The 25,535-nt window shown below is 42.1% G+C and overlaps 1 protein-coding gene and 1 pseudogene across 1 annotated transcript in view; one reads left to right on the top strand and one right to left on the bottom strand.

Annotated features, from left to right (window-relative positions):
- KDM4C (lysine demethylase 4C) overlaps nucleotides 1–25,535 on the bottom strand; it is a 961,089-nt gene that overhangs the window by 172,342 nt on the left and 763,212 nt on the right. The window contains exons 16-17 of the mRNA XM_063913998.1: nucleotides 20,696–20,751; nucleotides 10,423–10,531 (exon numbers count right to left, since the gene is read on the bottom strand). Of these exons, the coding sequence (XP_063770068.1) occupies nucleotides 10,423–10,531; nucleotides 20,696–20,751 (165 nt within the window). The remainder of the gene's footprint in view (nucleotides 1–10,422; nucleotides 10,532–20,695; nucleotides 20,752–25,535) is intronic.
- On the top strand, nucleotides 23,485–23,603 carry LOC134947444 (5S ribosomal RNA; annotated as a pseudogene).

The following is a 25,535-nucleotide window of genomic DNA, read 5'->3' as shown; positions in this document are numbered from 1 at the left end:
ACACAGATTGATGATGGTGATGCCTTCACCCACCACACGCCCCTGTACAAGTTCATATATATTTAAATAAATATACATGACATACAGAATTATACAGATAGCATTCTCAGCAAGTCTACATGGACCTGAGCCAGCAGTAAATTGGCAGGGCTCCAGCTATACTGTATGACAACGGCCAGTGGGTCAGGGTCAGACTCACAAGATTCACCCACCTGCAGCATGCAGAATCAGCGTTCACCGGTGGGTCCCATCTCACGGTCCAGCAGCAGCAGCAGGTACAGCATTACTTGTTGCTGCGCAGGCTGAGCGGTACCAGATGGGAGCTGCCCTCTCGCCTACTGCAGGTGTTAACAGGACTCCTGGGATACAGCCAATTAACTATGCAGCCGTAGCAGCTGTGTGGCAGAGCTCCATTGGAAGAGCTGCAATCACACTGTGATCAACACAGGAACTGCTGCACATGGTGCGACTTCAGGGCTTGGAGACCGGAGGCCGGCGTCTTCATTGCCTCTGAGAGTTACACCCCTGCCCTGAGTACAATTAGGTTTTTGTTTTCTAATTATACCAACAGTGAATATTTTATCAAAATCAGTACAGTAATTTTTGGGTAAAGACTAAAACTCAAAAGAAAAAAAAAGTGTAATTTGGTTTAGGTACCCTTTAATCTATATAGCTAAATTCAAATAGCCTAAATTACATACAAAGTTACACTTTATATGTTTATGTATTGTTTGCCAAATATAAAGTTATATTTCACAGGTGTGATAATATGATTACTAGAGATGAGCGGGTTTGGTTCTCAGAGAACCCAACCCACCCAAACTTCACGTTTGGAGTCGAGGAACCGAGCCCGGCTCGGGACTTCCCACCAGACTTGGAAACCAGAACGAGGCAAAACGTCATCATCTTGCTGTCAGATTCTTGCGAGTTTTGGATTCCATATAAACAGGCACGCGTCACCGCCATTTTCACTCCGGACTTGGAGAGTGAGGGAGACAGACCTCTGTCTTTCTATGTGGGTGGTGGCATTGGGTGTGGTCAGTGTGTGCTCTGTAGGGGTGCTGTTCCTGTCACTGTGGTGTCCCTGTGATGTTAGGGGTGCTGTCCTGGCTGTCACTAGTGTTTCATGTGCTGTTAGGGGCAGGGCCGGCAACAGAAATCTTGGTGCCTGGTACAGTGATATCTCTGGGGGGCCCTCAGATTATATTAAAGCACAACGGAATTTGCTACGCTATATAAGAAACTGTTAATAAAGATATATGTATATTTACACATATATAAATATGTATATCTCTCTCCTTCCCCTCCCCCCACACACACCGCAGTCTGTGTCTCCCTCTCCTTCCTCCCACATACCCCACAGTCTGTCTCTCCCCAATTAATTCATGCTGCATACTCAGCTCCCTCTCCCCATCCCAAAGCCATGTATCCCCTCACCAAATCACTCTTACCCTGGGGAGAAAGTCACCTGCACTGCACTCACCAGTATTCAGATTCAAACACTGTACCATGCGGCCCTCACATCTCACCAGAAGAGGTCGGCGCAGGGCACGGGTATCCTGGCCAGCGGAGCAGCTGCCATGTCCCATAACTGCCTGCAACCGATGGAAGTGCGTGTATATAGGGGGGCAGGTGCACTGTCCTCCTGTATGCTGTGAAAATACAGGGGTACTGGCCCTGTCTTGTATGCTGTAAAAAATCAGGGGTGCAGTGAAAATAAATGTACACTGGCCCTGTCTTGTATGCTGTAAAAATTCAGGGGTGCTGTGAAAATAAATGTACACTGGCCCTGTCTTGTATTCTGTAAAAATTCAGGGGTGCTATTGTTAAAATAAAAGTACACTGGTCCTGTATGCTGTAAAAACACAGGGGTGCTGTGAAAATAAATGCACACTGGCTCTGTCTTGTATGCTGTAAAATTACACCGGTGTTGTGAAAATACAGTGGTGCTGGCACTGTTCTGTATGCTGTAAAAAAGAAGAGTCTAAGTGTGTCTGCGGTTGCAAAGTCTAGGCTTCACCTTCACAACACTGTATGGGAAGAGGAGGCCCCTACCACCATTTGAACGCCCGCTGCAAGTGCTTGGAGGAGCACCGCCAGTTCAGTTGCTGATATTGAGATTGAGGATGTCACTGTAGAAGCACACCAGGATGAGGAGGATATTGGTGTAGCTGGCGCTGAGGAGGAAGTGGACGATGAGGATTCTGATGGTGATGTGGTTTGTTTGAATAAGGCACCAGTGGAGAACGTTGTTGTCCATGGGATGAAAACCCCAATGTAATGCCTGGGCAAAATACCAAAAAAGCCACCTCTTTGGTGTGAAATTATTTCTCCACAAATCCAGACATCAAGCGTCAAACCATGTGTTGCCTTTGTCAATCATTAACCACATAGGAACATCCTCCCTTATACGTCACCTGCAGCGCATTCATCATAAGTCTTTGTCAAGTTCAGAAACTTTGGGTAAAAGCGTAAGCAGTCCACTGACACGTAAATGATGTGGTATTATTTCTCTGTGAGGATGTAAACACTGAAGGGGGATCTGAGGATGAGGACGACATCTTGCCTTTGTAGAGACAGTTTGTGCAAGGAGAGATTAATTGCTTCTTTTTTGGTGGGGGCCCAAACAAACCAATAATTTCAGCCAGTCATGTGGCAGAAAAATTGATACGTGGAATACCGCTCAACCAGCGCCTCACTCTACGTTAGCAGAATTTTTAGACTCTCAAGTACATGTAACTCCTTAGGCGTTTTGTATAGGGAGAAACTCTCAGAATGGATCAAAGGAGTTTTATCGGAAAGAGATAAATAGCAACCATAGTGTGATACTGTATAAAAATTTAATACATCACACAAAACATCACATTAAAACAATTTAGAAAACGCACAAAGAACCACACAATTGTGGTGCAGACATTCACTGGTAGGGCTGACACCCTTGGCACCGACAGTAGAAATGGCTGATTACCAGCTATAAGTGAGAACTGGCTCATGTCAGTTCTAAAAGCATGAGTGGTACAGAGTATATCACCAGGCTGCAGCACAGGGATTCCCCGGTCTCAGGATTCCTTCATACACAGGATCAGTCCACACTCGTCGTCCACATTCAGGGGTCAGTCCAAAGAGCACCTACGCGTTACGACCCTCCTCGGGTCTTTCTTAAGGTCAGCTCAAGGATCCACATTTCCAGGTGGGTGGGAGGGCCCAAGGACAATACCATCTTGTACGTTCTTTGCCACATCATTCCAGGGGTGCTGCCCTATGTGGGGTGCTACACCTCTGCCCTATCAGTCCAGGGGTGCTGCCCCATTGCCGTTTAAGTCCAGGGGTGCTGTTGCCTGTCTGTTGTGCTGTGTAATTCTCCGGGGGTGCTGCCTATGCTGTATAAGTCCAGGAGTGCTGTCGTATAATTCCAGTGGTGTTGCTGTACTTGATTTTAGGTTTAAATTAAAGCCTAGAACAGAATATGAAACATCACAAATAGATTTGTGAAAACATAGCTGCAAAGGTGGAAATGGAAATTGCAATTTTGATTAAGTGTTTTCCAACGAGACCACATTTGTGGCCAAAATCAGTCCGACTCAGAAGAGACAGAATCATAATCCAGCACAACTGCCGGAGAGGTAAAAGAGATTTTCTGCCAAAGCATTAGAGAGGTTCTTCTCAATTATTTCATGTTAGGGACTCACTCAATAAATTGCTCCAATCAGTCAACTTTCATTTTGATTTATTATTAATGTTCCACATTTCGGGATTATTTATTTACAAGATGCGCATTTGCTATACAGGGTTCTTTTCCTAAGGGCTGCGTAGGGTTATCGCAAGATCTCGCTGTTTTAGAAGAACAAAGTTTCAGTGATCTTGCATTGCATCAACTTTCCTTTGCACTGCAGCACTAGAAGGGCCAGGAGCTCCTGTGAGGCACAAACAGTTACTGAATAAGGCCCAGTATGGTGTCTCATGGTGGCTTACAGCCAGGAAGATGTCTGGCCTGCCAGGCTGAGGCATGCTGTGGGCACAGAGGTTAGCATTGCTTCCTCCCACAGTCCTACTTATACAGGTTGAGTATCCCTTATCCAGAATGCTTGGGACCAAAGGAGTTTTGGATATCGGATTTTTCCGTATTTTGGAATAATTGCATACCATAATGAGATATTATGGTGATGGGACCTAAATCTAAGCACAGAATGCATTTATGTTTCATATACACATTATACACACAGCCTGAAGGTAATTTTAGCCAATATTTTTAATAAATTTTTGCATTAAACAAAGTGTGTGTACAGTCACACAATTCATTTACGTTTCATATACACCTTATACACACAGCCTGAAGGTCATTTAATACAATATTTTTAATAACTGAGTATTAAACAAAGTTTGTGTACACTGAGCCATCAAAAAACAAAGGTTTCACTATCTCAGTCTCACTCAAAAAAGTCTGTATTTCGGAATATTCCGTATTTCGGAATATTTGGATATGGGATACTCAACCTGTAGCATGAAATGATTTTCGACTGTAGAGTGGTAAGCTCCACTAGGGCAGGGGCTGAATAACATAAAAAATCACTGCACAGTCCTGCTTAGTACTGTACTGAACACATCCAAACTCAACTTGCCCCATCTGGGGCTGCTGTGGGGGATCAGGAGGGGCTGCTAAAACATCTAAGGGGCTGCTTTATTTAATTATTAAATATGAACAAAATAAACAAGACACACAGGTATACTCACATGCGTGTAACTGGGAGCTGTGAAAAACTAAAATAAGGCATCTGCCACAAAATATGTAACTAAAAATGCAATTAAAAAAATGGAAAAAAAGAAACCCACGAGATTTTCACAAAATAAGTCTCCAGACACCGTGGAAGGGAAAAAATCCAATCTTGATCTTGTGGTATACACCAGTTTATTTGCATCCCAGCATTAAATCCAAGATTATCTTAATCCCTGAAAATGGAGAAAGGGTACAAATTCAGAGGCTTTGGCCCCTAGTTTTTTAGTTTGTCCAATAATGTGGTAATTGTATATTTGGTTGGTTAAAAAACTTTACATTCCACACCAATATGGGAATGGAGGTAAAAGCCTGTGTGTTGTTCCTGATTACGTGTGCCTCTAATTTTAATCACCTTCTTGACACTGTCCTCTTCATAATGTGAAAAGTCAAAGAAGGAGGTGGTATGTTTGTACTAGCTTTGATTCAGAGAACTTGGCAAGCTTTTTCCAGGGGAACCACCTTTCGCTGAAATGATGGGCATGTCCTGTTTAAACAACATAAGGGTGGGAGGTCCCATGGACAATTCCATCTTGCGCCTCTTTTTTTTTCTTTTTTTGCATTATGTGCTCTTTGGGGGCCTATTTTTTTTAAATCTGCCATCCTGTCTGCACTGCAGTGCCACTCCTAGATGGGCCAGGTGTTTGTGCCACCCACTTGTGTCGCTTAGCTTAGTCATCCAGCTACCTCAGTGCAACCTTTGGCCTAAAAACAATATTGTGAGGTGTGAGGTGTTCAGTATAGAAATTAGTGTTATTGAGGTTAATAATACCGTAGGATCAAAATTACCCCAAATTCTGTGATTTTCGCTGTTTTTTTGTTCTTTAAAAAACATCCAGATCCAAAACCAAAAGCAAAACCTGGAAGGGTGGTTTTGGCAAACCAATCCAGATCCAAAACCAAAACACAAAACCTGAAAAGTTCCGCTACACATCTCTAAATTACTAATCAAATACAAGAATATACTTTATAGGCTATTTTACATATATTCATGCCACTTGTGTAATAGAGAAGAGATTATAATATATATATATATATATATATATATATATACACATACAGGTTGAGTATCCCATATCCAAATATTCAGAAATACGGAATATTCCGAAATACGGACTTTTTTGAGTGAGGGTGAGATAGAGAAATCTTTGTTTTTTGATGGCTCAATGTACAGAAACTTTGTTTAATACACAAAGTTATTAAAATATTGTAGTAAATGACCTTCAGGCTGTGTGTATAAGGTGTATATGAAACATAAATTAATTGTGTGAATGTACACACACATTGTTTAATGCACAAAGTTATAAAAAATATTGGCTAAAATTACCTTCAGGCTGTGTGTATAAGGTGTATATGTAACATAAATGCATTCTGTGCTTAGATTTAGGTCCCATCACCATGATATCTCATTATGGTATGCAATTATTCCAAAATACGGAAAAATCCGATATCCAAAATACCTCTGGTCCCAAGCATTTTGGATAAGGGAGACTCAACCTGTATACACATACACACACAGTACATGATTTAATTTGTAAAAAAAAAAAAAGGTGTCAACATGATTATTTCATAAATCAAATAAACATGTGGACACTTTAAAAATGAAAACTAAAAGCATCGCTGACTATTGACTTTTTTAACCCAATTTTCAGCTTAAACAACAGAGCTAAACCACTCCATTTTCAGAATTGATGGAGCTTTCAAAACCACAATCTGTGACTTATTTTCCTCTAGGTGCAGCTTAGAGTACGTAGGCTTCCAAGCAGAATGGGGTGGCCCTGGCCAAATACTGAAAGCCTTATAGATCAGACATCATTGTAGTGTAAATCCCTTTTCAAAATAATGTCTCTCGCAAAGAGTACACTTGCGCTTAGACTCGGTTCACTTGCCAAATACAAAATTTAAGGTCAATGAAAGCACAGGGGCAGTGCTATCTACTCTAAAACTCATTTTTCTGCCTCCATTTTGATAGAGAAATGGTATTTTCGAATGTAAAAATGATAAAAGGTGCGGCAGATATGTGATACCCACGTTTGGGTATCCCTGCTGCGTATCATTGCAGTTCTGACTGACAGCCAACGCTGCCTACAATACTGTTTATGGCCTGGTAGGGGTTAATTCCTCTCCCTTGCGTTGCCTTAGCAACGCCTGGCCGGGAAATCTGTGCGGGAAGCCCAGGAGACACTAGGATTAGGGGAGAGCTGCGCGCCAAAGGAGAAGAGGAGGAGGGACTCACCGTGAGCAGAGGAGGTCGGGTCCTGTGGCTGAGCGCGGCGAGCAGCAGTTGAGGGGACTGAGCCACATCGAGGGCGAGCAGAGCCGCGGGAGAGCCCCGAGCCGTTACCAGGGAGACGGAGATCCGGAGCTAGACGCGACTGCAGCAGGAGCCGAAGCGTGTGTCCAGAGAGGCGGGGAGAGACTGTAGCGCTGCTGGCAGCCAGCGCTGAGCCACCAGCATCAGAGGGAGTAAGGTCCTGACAGCCAGCACAAGGGGGAGACTGGGGCTGTATGGATCACGGAGACAGCCAGCAGGAGCTGCAACCACCACTGCAGGTACACTGTTACACTCCACTTCAGCCTGTCCCTAATGGTGATTCCCCTGTTTTGTGCCAGAAATTAGACACTTGGCCCAGCAAGGCTTTATATAGACTCGCCATCCTCCTTGCTTACCAGCGGGCAACCCACGTGAATGACCTGCACTATGGGGGTAATTCTGAGTTGATCGCAGCAGGAATTTTGTTAGCAGTTGGGCAAAACCATGTGCGCTGCAGGGGAGGCAGATATAACATGTGCAGAGAGAGTTAGATTTGGGTGGGTTATTTTGTTTCTGTGCAGGGTAAATAGCGGCTGCTTTATTTTGACACTGCAATTTAGATTGCAGATTGAACCCAAATCTAACTCTCTCTGCACATGTTATATCTGCGCCCCCTGCAGTGCACATGGTTTTGCCCAACTGCTAAAAAAATTCCTGCTGCGATCAACTCAGAATTACCCCCTAAATCACAAGTTGGTCACTCAGGGTAAAACCCCACCTGCCCCCAGCTAACTGCTAATGTTTTGCACCTCCATTCCCAAGGAGATATATTAGTACCGTGGAGTTCATCAGCCGTGTTCTATACGGAATAAGGGGGACGCCCCTGACCACAAATTTTTTAATCCAAAGTTCATAGTTGAAAGTGCTTCACTCTGCCAGTCAGAACTGTGGTGACCTACTAGTATACCCTATGCAGTTGTATATTAAAATTGACTTACCTTTCCATGGATACAAATACCTTCAGGAACACCAAGGTGTATAACGTTGCTAAATGACTTACCTTTTGTGGACACAAATACCTTCAGTACAGTTAGTATTGGTAGTCGCATGAGTTTCAACTCGCCCATTTTGCACGCCTTCCTGCAAATACTTACCTAGTGTCCGTTGACACCATCTCCGTAAAATTATTACCGTGCAGGAACTGAATGTTATTGCTAGGCGGATAGCGCCACCATGTGTACAGTCTAGACAGTCGTGTAGAGCTAGTACCAAACCAGTTCTTACCTGATAACTCTCAAAGTTGATAATTATACTGCAATGCTTGATTTTTGCTATTGCCACATGCTGTAATATTAACACTTGTGTTGCTTACTCCGAATGTATGTGATTCACTCTTAATGCAATTGGCCTTATAGCGGTGACTAACTGCCTCCTTACAAATAAAATTGTTGTCACCGTCGATTTGTCTTATCCATTATTTGGGGGCTCCTTTTTGGGGTATCCAGTCTTCTGCCACAGGCTCCGATGGAAGAAACCGTGAGAGGCATAGAACCAGTCAGCGTCATCGGGAGAAAGCAGGTACGACTCCACTCCCACACAGGGGTACTATTACAGATAACAAACAGAAGTGCCTTGTGTACACCTTTTGTTGTGGCACTGCTATAACTGTCTGCTCGTACAAAGCCAATAAACAATGCACACAGCAACAAAACATTGGTTTAAGTTTGCCATGTCTACCTGAATTACCTCCTAAACTTATGACTTATTAGTTTAATTATGCCTTCAATTATTACAGAGAAAACAATGGGTTGGACTGTTGTCCTAATAGAATTATGGAACTAAATGTATATTGTTTCATAACAGATAGTTGCTTCCTCATCTTAAAGGACTCCAGTCTTAAATTACAGCACTATTTTAAGCACTATTCCACTTAGGAACTTCCAAAGTGCAGAGTATATTAGTTTATAGAGATGTAGTTATGCGATCGGCGGTAAGGAGACCGCCGGTCACAAAACCTCCCCCTACATCCATCCTCCCCCAACAATCCAGACAGTCGGCATGCCGACCAACAGGGACTATTCCCACTCATGGGTGTCCACGACACCCACAGAGTGGGAATAGCATCCGTGGGTCGCCACCGAGCCCGCGAGGGGCTTGTTGTGCTCACCCCGCCGGAATTCCGCTGCCGGGATCCCGGTGGAGGTATGCTGACCAGACCACACCGAGTTTATATAGTGGTCAGTATGTTTTCTCAATAACCTACAGAAGAAGATGAGACTTGAATTTACCTCAATGCATCTCTTCTAAATTATAAAACTTTGAAGACTCTGCAGGGACACCATATAGCTTAACTAGGTTGATGGCTGATGGTGTTAGAAAATATTCAATACACTGTAAATAACAAAAAAAAAAATAGTTGGGGCATAGTCATTAACTGTAATAATGTCTTATCATGGTTACTAAAGGTTCGCCTGAATGTATGAAAAATCACATCCAGGGATAAAGGCTAATGTGAGCTGTTTACTTCCAGGATCAGGAACCGAACTTGCTATTGTGCATGCGCCTTCTGCTGACTATGATCATTACTGGGGAGGCATACCAGTAATTTTTGCAAAATTAAGCTTGGTACAAATAGTGATACCTACAGCTAGAGCTAGATAGGCACTGGATGCAGCAGCTAAAGCAGCCTGAAGTTTAATTATGAATAGACAGCTGGTGAGTCTACAGATTTTGGATAACCTTGACAAGGACATATTCTGCATGTGAACCTGCATTTCCATCAGGTTACATATGCAGCTAGATTGTTTGGTAATATAACTAGCTGCACTTACCCACACCCATGACCTGTGCACAAATCAGATAATATAAGAAACATTATTGGAAGTGACCGTACATTAGAGGAACATCCCAATGGCTGGGTACCATGGAGAAAGAAACAGACATACAGTAGTAACCGGGTACCATGAGGTGTGTCAATCCTGAAGACAGTCAGCCAGGAAAAACTGAACATGGGAGGAAAAGTATTAAGACTGGACTGCAGGCACAGGGAGCACAATAATCTTTCAAGGATGAAAGCTACTGTATAAGACTTTTATAGAGGAGAGTAAACAAGTTCTGTGCAGGAATTTCTTGTGTTATTTCATACACATGATAATGACCTCTTCCTTGACAAATTTGTTGCAGTGTTAAAGATCCTTGTGTACGAAGCAGTTCTTATCAGATTTGTTTAAATATGTTGGGGGAAAAACAAAAGGAAAAGTGCACATTTCACGGTAATAATGTATCTGCTTCCAGTCAAACTAAAGTCAGCCTTTCTTTTAAAGGTGGTTCAAGTTTAATATTTTACAATGAGCTTCTACGATCACAATATGATATATTTTGTATATACAGTACTCACCAATTTTAATCTCTCAAGAGGAATTCTGCTGGTGTCTATTTCAGATCTCTCCATAACATTCTTAAATCTGACTTCTGGAACAGCAATTGCACACATTATGTGTGCCCATCTAAACAAAAAAGAAATACAAGTTTTGTTAGATAAACAAAAATAATTATTTCTGAAGACATTTACATAAAACATTAATAAACTAGATGTTTCAAAATATATCACCTCCATATCACATGAAAATGCAAACAAAATCATGTTTTCATTTTACCTATGTAGCAGAAAAGCCTAAACCACAGTAAAAACTAGTATTACGCTGCTGCCCTTCTTTACTGCACTATACAGTAATTATAGGGACTTCCTGTTCTACATAATTTACTCCCAAGTGTTTTAGAATAGAAAGATTGATTTTGTGTTTGATATTATCAAGTATTGTTTTATATAAAGATCAATGCAACAACCTGGAACAGCAATCCTTATTCTGGGTTAGAAGCTAGGCAGTAGATCACAGTGTGATCATCACACCTTCAAATTTTGTAATGATAGCCATTTTAAATGGGCATATAGGACTGTTCTTCTTAGCATCAACTCCAAACCATTCTCCAACAATGAACAACCATGTGGACCTGTCCATTTAACTGGTAACACTGGAGATAAGATTAGAAGAACTACTGAAATACAGAATGGAACCTTAAGTATTCACCCACAATAATCCTTTTTTTATATACTGTATAAACCATTTTGAAAACATATTTTAAGCTATTAATTATGATTCGAGGTCAAATTTAAACTGTACTAACGTGCTGTACATCTAAGGAAATTTATAAACATGGATGTGTTCATTATTTATTACGTGTTACTTCTGAATGGTGTGTGATTAGTAGATCGACAATGTCTAGGTTGACAATCAAAAGGTTTACCCCATACGGTCAACGGGGTCAAAAGGTCGATACCACATACTGTAGTCGATGGGGTCAAAAGGTCGACTGATGAATGGTTGACAGAGCTTATGGTTGAAAGGTACAAAAGGTCGACATGGAAATAGTCAACATAAAAAATGGTTGACACTTTTTTTTGTTATTTTAGCTTAAATCTAACCCTAACTCTACCCTAAGTGCCTAACTCTAACTGTCCCCACCATGTGGTGTCAACCTTTTGACTGTCAACCTAATAAGCTTCTGAACCTGAGGCAATACTGTAGTCTACTGTATATATCCTAGTATAGATTGTAAACATGCGAGCAGGGTCATCTGACCTCTCACACAGTAATGTTTTATTTGTGTTCACAATTGTAAAAGCATAAGGAAAAAAGCTAACACTATAAATAAATGAATAAATAAATAAATAGTTGTTGCATGTCTATACAAAGGCTTTGTATACATAACTTCTTGTGGGAGAAAAGGTATAAAATAAAACAGTCATGGCCAGTTGGGACAGAATTAGTATAATCGGAGCCGGATTTACTGCTAGGCCTTAGGGCCCGGCGGGTCCTAAGGGGCCGTGGTGGGGTCCCCTGAAATCCATCCCTGACCGGAGGGGAACCCTGAGGTAATGTTTGCAGGGGAAGATCGGGTATTCCCTTGCGTGCAGTGAGTGCATGCTATAGAGTAACTATGACATCGCTTGTGGGGGAGCCCAGAGCACTTTTTCCTCCGACAAGCACTGAACTCCGTTTATCCAGACACTGTCAGGCTTTACAATCAATCTATAAACCACTATTCTCACTGCATCCTTCCCCCCAGCACCGCAGCCCCCTCCTCATTCAGGTGCAATCCATTGCGACAAAAAAGATGGCGCCCGACTGAGAAGTCCGCCCAGTGTTTCAAAAATACAAAACCCTCTTTCCTACACCAGTCTCTAAGCCACACTTTTACCTCCCTAATCTCCCTCTGCTTCCCTTGGCTAGCGTGTGGCACAGGTAATATGTCGGAGAATATTACCTTAGATGTCCTTGCCTTAGTTTCTGGCCTAAATCCCTATAATCTTTCTTAAGGACATCCCACCTACTGTACCACTAACATTATCCTTGGTGCCAATGTGCACCAAGACCACTGGGTATTTCCCAGCCCCTCCCAACAATCTTTCTACCCGATCCGCGATGTGCCGCACCCAAGCACCCAGGAGACAACAGACTGTATGGCAACCACGGTTCAGGTAGCAGATTGCCCTACCACATATCTGCAACCCCCGCCCCCTAAAAATCCTGCACTTGCCCATTATATTTTGTGTGATGATGCATGTATAGAGTGTTACCCCTTCAGAAACCCAGTGGACACACAATCTCATCCTGATGCCGTATATTGAAATTTTCTGAAAAATCAACATGCATTAGAGCAGGCATGTCCAAACTGCGGCCCTCCAGCTGTTGTGAAACCACATATCCCAGCATGCCCTGACACAGTTTTGCTGTCAGAGAATGCTTAAGCTGTGTCAGGGCATGCTGGGATGTGTAGTTTCTCAACAGCTGGAGGGCCGCAGTTTGGACATGCCTGCATTAGAGCTTCACCATCTTCAAGGGATTTGGCTTTCATTGATTTTATCGCCTCAACTGTGTAACGGGCATATATTGTTGATGTAACATATCCTATGTTACATCTGTTACGTTAAGCATATTACATAGGTTACAGTACAGAACTGCCAAAGGAAATAAGTTGTGAACAAATGAAAAGGCATTTTTAAATCGTCTCATAAACCATTAGAGATCTGGTAAATATCATGTATTTACTCATGTTTTTAACCAAAATATGGAAAAAAATACCAAAAATGTAATGGATGTAATACCAAATATATGTGTCACATTTAACTGTTTCACTAACATAAAACCACATGAAACACCGATTATCAACTTAGAATTTCTGACAGTATATGTCCTCAACTTTTGTTATATGCTACAATAATCCTAGTTTTTTAGCTTTTGTTTTCAGAAAACAGCAATAGATAATCAGTGGTCACAATCAGTGTCTGCCTGATGCCTGGTAGCCGTTACTGACATAAGACAAAATGGCAGCATGTCATGTGACACACTGTTACCAACCCATTTTTTAAACTACTATAGACTATGCTGATGCAATGGGAAATTAATGAATTTTTAAATATTCAACTTTTTTTTTCATGACCCATGTCCACTTTTTGTTGGAACTGCCCTATTTCAGAAATTCTAGGAAAAAATCAACTCTTGAACCTTAGCAGGTAAATGAGACTAAAAATAAAAGAAGTAATCCCAAAAAGAGACTACAATTCCAGGAAAATTTACAGTATGTTTGTAATCTGCCACATGTAAATACTTTGAGGGAAGTACTATATTCTACTACAGGTCTGAAATCCTGACAGTTTTGTGGTGATTTTCCAGCAGGTTTGCATCCTGTCGATTTACTAAATTCAAAACCTCTACAACGCCAGACCAGAAAGAAAAAATACAGCAACACTTGACAGTCTGTTCTGAATATTCTGCTGTATGTATGGCATTACTTGCAAAGCTAAATGTGCACCTCATGGTTCAATTTAATCCAGAAACCTTTGGTACTGTAATCTGAATCAAAATATAACGCTGAAAACCCACATGCAGGCAATTCTCTAGACAACAAACAGAGAAAATATCCAATATTTGCTAAACATTTTTGGGAGCTTTTGACGAAATAGAAAGATTACGTAATCAGGAGTTTGCCTACAAATAATGAAGAAAATAAGATGGAGTATGATAAGGTACCGACAGACATTCACAAAGAAGCTTAATTAGCTGTAATAAGTCAGTGGTCTTCACTTTGCCAGCTGTCGGGATCCTGGCGCACAGTATACCTGCGCCGGGATCCCGACACTTTCTCTCCCTCTTGGGGTCCACGGCCCCCCTGGAGGGAGAATAGATAGCGTGGCGCCCTTGGCATGCCACCGTGCCCGCAGCGTGGCGAGCGCAGTGAGCCCGCAAGGGGCTCGTTTGCACTCGCCTAGCTGTCGGTATGCCGGCGGTCGGGCTTTCGGAGACAGTATGCTGGTCGCCGGGAGCCCGGCCGCCGGCATGCCCTACAACACCCGTAATAAGTACCCGATATAGCAGATCTCAGTAAAATTGTTTATATATATATATATATATATATATATCGATGTCCACACAAGTGGCGGGCGCACTCTCACTGATACAACACTTCTTCAATATTAATGTTCTTTATTGTAGCCTCATAAAATCGACGTTTCGATCCTTCCACAGGATCTTTCTCAGGAAAGGCAATACGAAATCATTTGTTCTCAGTATATACAATCATTAAATAATGCCTATAAAAATACAAAATAAGAAAAGACTCAGCCTCCCAGGCCCCATATACGATGGCAGAAAATCTCTATAGACAGGGTATCAATGCCCCATTCATATAGTGACAGTATTTTAAAATAGGTGTTTAGTGCCAGATAATATTTTAAAGTATTACACACCACAAACACAGGTGCCACTCATCACCCAGATAGAAAAGGAAAGACACCTTAATCCTTTAGATGCATTATGTGCCCAGTTTTACCAATGAGCCCTCAGGTGTAGGGTATGAAACAATAAAGGAGAAGTCTAAGCCTCATCACTTACTCATGGGCTATATACTGAGAACAAATGATTTCGTATTGCCTTTCCTGAGAAAGATCCTGTGGAAGGATCGAAACGTCGATTTTATGAGGCTACAATAAAGAACATTAATATTGAAGAAGTGTTGTATCAGTGAGAGTGCGCCCGCCACTTGTGTGGACATCGATATATTCAGCGGACTTCGTTCTGTTGGGATAGCACCCACCATTGAATTACTGATGCGAGTACAGGACCCTTTTGTTATATATATATATATATATATATTTTTTTTTTTTTACAATACAATGCACAAGTCAAAACAATATATATTTACAGTGAGAACACAGCTATAGTCAAGGGCATAGCTACCATAAGTGCAGGGAGTGCAGCAGCTATGGGGCCCAGAGCTGAGAGAGGTACCTTCCCTGTCATAGTTACATGTGTTATATACAAGGGCATCGCTATTATAGGAGCAGCACAGAAGCGCCACAGTGTAGGAAGGGGCCCAGACTAAGCCTTCCTCTGCCTACTCTGCTCTGTTAGCCCTTCCACTGTGCACTCTGCATGTTGGGGACAAAGTAAAGTAGGAAGTAAGCTCCCCTGTGTTTTTACTCACTTCAGTGCTCATATTTATAAAGTACAGGGGTATACTCTCCTTTCCCCCTCATGCTCACCATTTAGAAGTCTAAAAGGGGGTAGGCTCACCTTCTTCTGGGCCACATTGGTAAAGTCTAAAAGTGGGTAGGCTCCCCAGTTTTTCTCCTCTTCCAATTGTGTCCATTACATATAAGGGGGTAGTCCCCCCTTGTAGAACTGATCATCTTGGCAGGAGTGGGCATCACATAGAGACACAAGAGGGATGGGGCACAGACTGCTGCCTTTGGCAAATTACTGTCTTGCCCTGGCTGACAGGAAACATAGTTTCAGCCCTAATCAGCATACTGAAAGTTTAAACTAGCTAAAAATCTAACTCAGTCATATAGAAACAGGGCCGTTTCTAAGGCCGGGCCAGCCGTGCAATCGCAAATAAAGGCCGGTCCACAGCAATTGTGAGCAGACTGTGCAGTATACTATACAGTCTGGCCAGCTGCAAAGAATACTTTGAAAATGTCCCTCCCAAAATGAATGCCGCCTGAGAGAGGACAATTTTGAAGGATTCTAGAGGAGGAAGCAAGGAGGCAGATGATGGCACAGCAGCACCAGGAATGCGGCTGCAGCTGAGGAAGCAGCAGCATGAAACAGCCCCCGACAATTAGCAGGTACAGAGCCAGTATTAAGGGGCATTCTTACTAAGTGAGGCATGGTGCAAAAGGCATTACTGTGTTGGGCATAACAAAGGGCATTACTATGTGGAGCAAAATTTAGTACAAGGGACATTACCGTGTGGGGCATACTATGGTAGTAGGGTCATAACTGTGCGGGGCATAATAAGGTGCAAGGAGCATTACTTTGTGGGGCATAATATGGTGCTAGGGGCATTACTGTTTGGGGCACAATAAGGTGTAAGGGGCACTATTGTGTTGGTGTTAGGTAGTATTTTCCTGCAAGACCATGCCCGTTGCAACAAGGTCATGCACAGTTGCTCTGAAACCAAGCCCCTTCCCCCCCACCCCCTCCCCCATGACTATGGACACACACACATTATTTGTGTTCGATGATTAGGTAAGCCACTAGATATGTTGGTGCAGACACTTACAACTGGGTGAGCATTTAAATTTGCCCACAAAGCTGTGACAACATTATCGGCATATGGGACAGTCAGCTGAACACAGACATGCCGATATGTAGCAGCCTCCCTGCACACGCTATACCTTTTTGTGAAACCTTTTTCCATTACAATGCATCTTACTTGCAAAATGATGCAATAGGATGCCACAGCAGCTTATGCTGATTAAAATTATATCTGCATTCAAAATGACATGCTACAATATTTTCCTAGGAAACACTGTAACATATTATTTTGTATGCAGTTACAGATACAGACGCACAGAGAATAGAGGCATGTTGCATATCATTTTAACTAACAGAGTCTGCTTGTGTGTCCTATTGCATTGTTTTGTGAGTAAGATGTATTTTATTCACATAGCGATGCAAATAATATGCATTTTTGTCAAAAAAGATGCCCGACGATAATGGAGTTTCTCGGAACCTGTCATCTCCTTCACACAAGGCATTTCCCACTGTGGGGCGTATTGAGGCAAGATGTATGCAGACACATCTGTATGTGCAAGATTTAGCAGCATCGGTTATGCTACAGGGTCAACCTGATATGTCTGTGAACATGTCAACATCATTCACAGACATATCGGGTGTACACACCTGCCAATGCATAACATATATATAGCTCGTCCAGTGTCAGACTGGGGTATGAAGGACCCACTGGGGAAAGCAGTGGTAAGGGCCCATGCTTAGGGGTGTCGCCAACTACCACAGAGGCTTGGCTAACCATTAGAGATGGCATGGTCTGGACCCATCTCCTATATAATAGCCCAGATCTGTGACTCTGTGCCTGTGTGTATAATGCTGGGCATGGCTAAGAGCTCTCATTGGGTTAGCGGCAGGTCTATCACACCCAGTCCACAGCTGACTGGGTGAGAAACGCCCTCCCACACAGGTTACATCCAATGGGAGGTTCGGCCCTTTGGCTGCTGTGTGTTCCCAGAGCAGGATTAACAATGGGGCTGATGGAGCTGCAATTCCAGGTCCACACCCCAAAATAGGCCCACTGCATCTGCAGCAACATACCCTCCAACAATTTACACATAAAAATCAGTACTTGAAAACTTAAAAAAGGGGCGTGGTCATAGGTAGAGGCGTGGCCACACCCCTTTTCCTATACTTTTAATGGGAGTTTGGAGAGCCAGAAATTGGTACAGACCATAAAAAAAGGTACTGTACCTGCCAAAAAGGTCCAGCTGGAGGGTATGCCACTCTAACTGCAGCAAGTCTCTGCTTTGTAGATAGGGAAAAAAATCCTTTTACTGCAGCGTCCTATGTCCTGCTGCCAGTCCGTCTGCCCCCTCCGGCATCAACAATCCCCACTACCTAGCCGTGGCGCAGGCGGAACAAAAGCTGCTGTGGCCACCGCCATAGATGTGTATAAAAGCAGCGCAGCGGAAGGCTTCATAGCCCTCCCTGCGCCGCATACTCTCTGAGCCCCGGAGCCTCCTCTGTGCATGCTGTCACAGAAGTGACTCCCTGCCACAGCCACACCCAGATCCCCAGAGGCCCTGACTCCGCAACACAGCACCTGGGCTGCCAGCCTGGAAACCCAGAGATGGCTAATGTAACGGATAGAGTGAGTGATATCGCGGAGGGTAATGTCTGGACACTGAATCAATGTAAAAGGTGACAGTACTGTGCAGTGCAGTGGGTGTGCAGTGTCAATGACACTGCATAGCACTCTAACCTTTTACATTGATACAGTGAGTTAGTCAGTTCTGCCAGTCACTATTGTTAGCGCCGGTGTCCCAACGCGCTGCATTACAGGGAAATAGACGTACTAAATAAACTACAGCTCCCAGCAGCCCTTAGCGCAGGAGCATTCCAGCACTAAGGGCTTCTAGGAGCTGTAGTTTATTCAGTGCAGGAGAACCACTGCCAAAGGGAGGACAGCAGCTTAGCTGCTTCCAGGAGGAGAAGCATTACCCGCCCCTCCACCACTCGCAGTACCTCCGGGCCCCATCCGCGACACCCCCACACACACACCCTCCACCACCCGCAGTGGCTCTGGATCCCCGCAGCACCCACCCACCGCACCAGCCCCTCCCCCACCGCACCAGCCCCACAACCGCACTTCCCTCACCTGCAGCACCCCTGTACACCCCCTCCCCCATCCGCGTCTCCCCCAACCACAGCACCTACTAGGTGATTCATCAGGCCCTGCTTGTGCTGTTCACGCCGTTGCAAGGGGCTACGACCCCTTTACCTTTGCACGCCCTTTGTCCGTGCAATATTTAACCACTCACACAATTATGATTGGAGGTAATACTCCATATAAAAAAATATTGCACAACACAAGGACGTGCAAGGGTTAAGGGGGCGTAGCCCCTTACGACGGTGTGAAGAGCACCCGTAGGGCGCGATGAATCACCTAGTTGTTAAATATTTATAGTAAATACTGCTAATGAATACATAATGTACAAGATTAATGCACTGTAGAAACTACACCATAATCCTATGCAGTATTATTTAACATGTATAATATATAACTCAAGTGCACAGTCTGAGACCTAATTCCTAGGGTCCACCGGGGGTTTCCCCTGTACCACTGTGGGCCAGTCCTACCCTGCGTTCATCACAAGATATATCTTGCTAGTGTGTACCGAGGACACAAGATGAAAACACAAGAAGTAACTGTGTATGAGGACATTTTTGCATGTTGCTTTGCAAAATATTAAGAGCTATTCATATTACTTAAAAATCTATTCAATTAATAACATGGCAATATGACTAACAATATATAAATAACATTGACTCAAATAGTATACTACAGTATAGTTGACATGACCTTTATTTTACCAACTTGCATCCTAACACAATACACCACATATACTGTACTTTGTACCAGACAGCACAGCCAGCAATTTTTCAGCCCTAAATTTAAAATATGAGAAGTGCCAGGTAGGGTGACCTGAAAACAAATAAAAGTGAAAATAATTTCTTAATGGTCTTTGAGAATTGGCACGCACAAAAAACAAATGTGCTATTGTCCAAGGCCAGGGTACTGAGGTTAGAAAGGTCAAATCTGGGTGGTATGGCTACACCCCCTCTGAAAAAAAAAATACTATGTGTGGCACACAAAGGAGAACATTTGTCCCCCACCACAGCTGGCCCGTGCTCCAGCTGGGCACCTTGAACAAAGCCTGGCCCGGGCAATCATTATCTGCCCCCGTCATCCTCTTGGTGTGCCTGATAGTATCACAAAAATAATGCAACCAATGCATTCATAAGTAATAGCTCCAATTTTAATAGTACTAGATCTACATTTTCAGGGGGAAATCCTGAACAGACAACAATACAATGGCAATATACTGTAATCAGTAAAATCCGCCACTTCAGTGAGCTCAGCTGAGCCAGTTGCAGTCTGTGTGACTGCAATGGCTTAATGGCTTCACTGTGACTTCCTATTTTAAGTCTTATCAGTCTGCCAGTCACCCGCAGAACAGGCAGTCCCAATGGGAGGTATTCCCTCCCTATGGACTGCCAGACCAGGCTGTGATTAGCAGAGAGCTGACTTCCTGTAAGAAGCCACTCCCAGCCTGATTGTTAGTCCAATCCGGCATCTATGGGCTGCACCCAATGCTGTCCATAGAAGCAGGGAGTTTGCTCATGCAGACTCAAGCCGCTGCTTGTGCACATGCACGGATACTGGAGCCATTCAGTATGGGTACCGGTAGCCCCCTACCCAAAAAAGGTAGGACCTGCCGTTAGCTGTAATATTTTCTGCTTCTTCTTATTGATGAATTACTTCGATTAAAAAAAAAAGTTTGAAAAAGAAATGGCAATGTTTTTAAAATAAATTCTTATTACCAAGAGTTATACAGTGCAAACATACTCAGCAGTACTGGTACATTAATTAGCAAAACTGGATATTAATAAATAAACAAAGCGGAAAGAGGAACCTACTAGCTAGCTCACAATCTTTAGGAAATCTTACTGTATGATTAATAGGAGAACATTTAGATTACGCTCATACTAAAAATACAAAAACTAGCAGAGAACAGCTACACCATGACTTACTTATCGTCAGTAGTTTGCTTTAGAGCACCTCCTCGCAAACTGCAGAGACAGCATTCCTAGAACAGGGAGAAAAGAAATACATGGATAAACACTTGAGAGTTAACCTGCTCCTGCTGTGAATTAAAAAGCAAAACTAGCAACTATACATCATAAAGCTGCATGCCCTGTTCATTATTTTCACTGGAATAAAATGGTTTTCTAATGGCCTTTTACAAAACATTATTTAAAGGAATGTCAATAAAGTACAGCTTCCGAAGTTCTCAGAGAAGGAATGCTCTTTGCTTCTATTTGACAAGCGCTGTGACACCAGTTTTGTTTAGAATAACTTATAAATGTGCAGTTGTGAAAGAATATCGGTGAATTAGATAAATCAATGAGGAAAATAAAATCACACATTAAATTATTTCACTTACAAATACAGCATGTCAGTGTCTTGCAGCTGTGGTAATGCATTGCAATAAAACCTGTGAGTTTTATGTTACCATTATATGCAATACAACCACCAAAATTGAATCTAAGTATAAACGTATGGGGCCCATACCAGCGATCACTTGGGGAAATTCTGCATTTTGCAGTTGATTATGTGAAGTTCTGCAATGTATGGGGTACACCAGTCGCCGATTTCGACCAAAAAGTGATCGTAGTCAGCAGGGCTTCCATCAGAAATTGTAGGGCCCGGTACCGACAAAATGGGAAGGGCCTCCATGGGGAGAAAAGAGGGATGCAGATGTGGGCAGAGCTGTGGATAATGTGAGTGGAGCTACAGCAGGAGTGGGACAACAAAAAATATACATATATATATATATACACACACACACACACACACACATAGCTAAATATATATATACATATATATACACATACACACATCTATATATATACATATATACACACACACACATATATATATATATATATATATATACACACACACACACACACATATATATATATATATATATACATACACAGTATATACATATATATATATATATATATATATATATATACACACACACACACACACACACACACACAATCTAATCCCATTATCCCCATTTTCTACCAAAGATTCATAAATCTGTGTCAAACCCGCCTGGGAGGCCAATAGTAGCAGGCATAGGCTCATTAACCTCAAACCTTTCAGAGTATGTTGATGTTTTTCTAAAGGGATATGTCAAGGACCTTCCGTCATTTTTGAAGGACACTACATCCGTGCTCCATCTCTTAAAAGCAGTGGTATGGAAGGACACATATCTATGGGCAACAGTTGATGTGCAATCCCTATACACTTGCATTGAACATTCTAAGGGGATAGCTGCATGTAGGAAATACCTGGATAATGATACCTCCCTAACTTTGAATAAAAAGGATTTTATATGTGAAGCATTTTATTCTTAGTCATAATTATTTTACATTTCTCAACCAGTTTTACTTGCAATGCTGTGGGACAGCAATGGGTACGATTTTTGCGCCCAGTTTTGTGAATTTGTTCATGGGATGCCGGGAGAAGACATATTTATGATTCTAGTACTTACAAGGACAATTTAATTTTTATGGTCGATACATCAACAATATTTTAATTATTTGGGATAGCACTTTGGAAAGTTTAAATTAATTTTTTGAGTACATAGGGATCAATGATATGAACCTTGCTTTTACGTCCAGCACAAATAAAAAGTCCATTATTATCTGGACTTGATTTTGACTGGGGAAAGTGGCACAATCTCCACAAAGAATTTCATTAAAGAGGTGGATATGAACAGCTACCTGCACTTTAAGAGTAATCATTTAACAAAGTGGAAAAACAACATCCCAGCTTCCCAATTCTGTAGAATAAAGAGGAATTGCAGCAGTACACAAGATTGTGAAGATCAACTTGAAGTCAACAGAAATCGATTCAAGGAAAACAGTATCCAATACCATCTTGGATGCTGCTCTGGAAAAAAAACAGATCCACCAACAGAGACGAGTTGTTTATGTACAGAACTAGGGAAGAGAAAAAGGATTTGGTGGCCTTTATTACCACATATAATAGACATGAGAAATACATCAGAAAGTCCCTCAGAAATCATTGGAATATTCTTCTGATGGACCCTGTACTGAAAGAAATTTTACCCACACAACCACAGCTCATTTTTAGGAAGTCAAAGAACCTAAAGGATTATCTTGCACCTAGTATGCTGATGGAAAGGACCATCCAGAATGCACCTATGCTGAAGTGTACAGGGTCATATAAGTGTGGGAGGTGTAATATTTGTAAATATTTGCACCGGAATAGAAAAACGTTCAGAGACACAGATGAGAACAAGGAATATAAAATAAAGGACTTTATGAACTTTAACACCTCATCCGTTATCTATCTATTGGAGTGCACTTGCAAAATGAAATACATTGGGAAAACAAAAAGACCTTTAAAGATGAGGATCCAAGTAAAAGTCCGAGGTATAAAAAACAAGATGGACAGTCATGCAGTTCCCAGGCATTTTTGCTCTCATCACAACTCAAATTTAGAGGACCTAACATTTAAAGCTATCGAACACGTCCGCCTGGGAGAGAGAGGAGGGGACCATGCAAATAAGCTCTCTAGACGAGAAATGTATTGGATTTTCCAGCTACTGGTCACAGTGAAGGATATGAGATTGCACCTATTTTATGAGGTGCTGTACCCAATCTTACTTTCAGCTGTCTATCTGCAAACTTTTTATCACCTGTACTATAGGAATAATTAATAAAAATATATGTATATATATATTGTATTTTCCTGGTCATGATGTCGTACCAACAGTATGTACAGTCAAACCACACTGGTGACGCCCAATCTCGTCTGATCTTGGAAGCTAAGCAGTGGTGGGCCTGATTAGTGCCAGGAAGGGAGACCACTTTGGAATATTAGGTACTATAGGACAATGGATGACGTCAAAAATTTGATGCATCATAATAAAAGTCACCTTCAATATAATTTGAACAATTATTTAATATTCTCACGTAGTACACTTAAAATGTCACTTATTAAATATCCTTTCACAATATACAAACTTATTATTAAATAGATTCAGCACAGCACCCAACACTTTATACTTTATATATTATGTAATATCACATTTTTATTATTCTATTAATTGTATTTATGGATTATATTAATACTAAAACAAATTTCTTCACTTTTAGAATCTAAGTTTAGTCGGGTTCTCTATTAATATACTCTCATTTGCTAGTATATGCACAATAATGTTTTTTTTCATATATATATATATATATATATATATATACATACATACACACACACACACACATATACACTTATGTTAATACTAATGGATATTGAGTAATTTTATGCATATTCACGGAATTAATAATTCATAGACCTCTATGTACATATAAAATGCATAAAATAAGTCCTGACACACAAAAAAAATGTCTTTAATGTATGAACAACGGCATGCTAATCTAGAGTGGATATCGATCTCTGAATATCTGAAAGTGGCCGCTGCATTATGAGGAAATGGTTAAGAACACGACATGCGTTCCAAGTTGCGGCCCAACTGAGACCACTGGTCACGCGCAACAGATACGGAACGTGCATGAACGCCTGTAACCTGACGGAGCATGGCATGCGTTCCAAGATGTGGGCCAACGGAGACTTCCGGGCATGCGCAACAGACACGGGGATATGTTTGAACGTCTGTAACCTGACGTCCACCAGAAGTAACAGGAGACGCTTGTAACATGACGTCCGCCGGAAGTGGGGCGAAAGTGCTGCGCCAATATGGTTTCCAACACCGGAAGTGTGGCGGTATCCACAGTTGTTAATAACACGTTTTAACTCTACAAAACTCTCATTTTTGTATATAACTAATACTAAAAGTATATAGACAAAAGTTCCTTTATGTACATCAGTTTAATCTAAGCTTACACAAGTTTTTCATTTTTTTTGTGTGTGTATGTTGACATAGGTCGACATGGACACCATATAAGTGTACCACATCCCCTCGCATGGCTCGCTGTGCTCGGCACACTATTATATTCCCCCTCCAGGTCCACTGGGATGGTAAAGTATGAACAAGTTGGTTTCAATGAAAAAAAATCATGAAAAACTTGTATCAGCTTTTTGACCTTTTGACATTTTAAATGTCGGTATTTTGACCTTGTCGGTATTTTAAATGTTGGTATTTTGTCCATGTCGAGATTTTGACCTTGTCGGTATTTTGACCGTTGGTCAATTGCTGTCGGGATTTTGATTGTCGGTAAATGGACTGCATCCCTACATATATACACATACATACACATACATACATACAAATACAAACACACAAACAAAATGAAGGAACATAGGCCCTCATTCCGAGTTGTTCGCTCGCAAGCTGCTTTTAGCAGCATTGCACACGCTAAGCCGCCGCCTACTGAGAGTGAATCTTAGCTTAGCTAAATTGCGAACGAAAGATTCTCAAAATTGCGAATAGAAATTTCTTTGCAGTTTCTGAGTAGCTCGGGACTTACTCTGCCACTGCGATCAGTTCAGTCAGTTTCGTTCCTGGTTTGACGTCACAAACACACCCAGCGTTCGCCCAGGCACTCCCCCGTTTTTCCAGCCACTCCCACGTTTTTCCCAGAAACGGCAGCGTTTTTTCACACACTCACATAAAACGGCCAGTTTCCGCCCAGAAACACCCACTTCCTGTCAATCACATTACGATCACCAGAACGAAGAAAAAACCTCGTAATGCCGTGAGTAAAACACCAAACTTCTTAGCAAATTTACTTGGCGCAGTGCGAACATTGCGCATGCGCAATTAGCGGAAAATCGCTGTGATGCGAAGAAAATTACCGAGCGAACAAC

Source organism: Pseudophryne corroboree, chromosome 1, assembly GCF_028390025.1.
Source record: "Pseudophryne corroboree isolate aPseCor3 chromosome 1, aPseCor3.hap2, whole genome shotgun sequence".
Classification (NCBI taxonomy): Eukaryota; Metazoa; Chordata; class Amphibia; order Anura; family Myobatrachidae; genus Pseudophryne; species Pseudophryne corroboree.
This window is presented reverse-complemented; position numbering and strand designations above follow the sequence as displayed.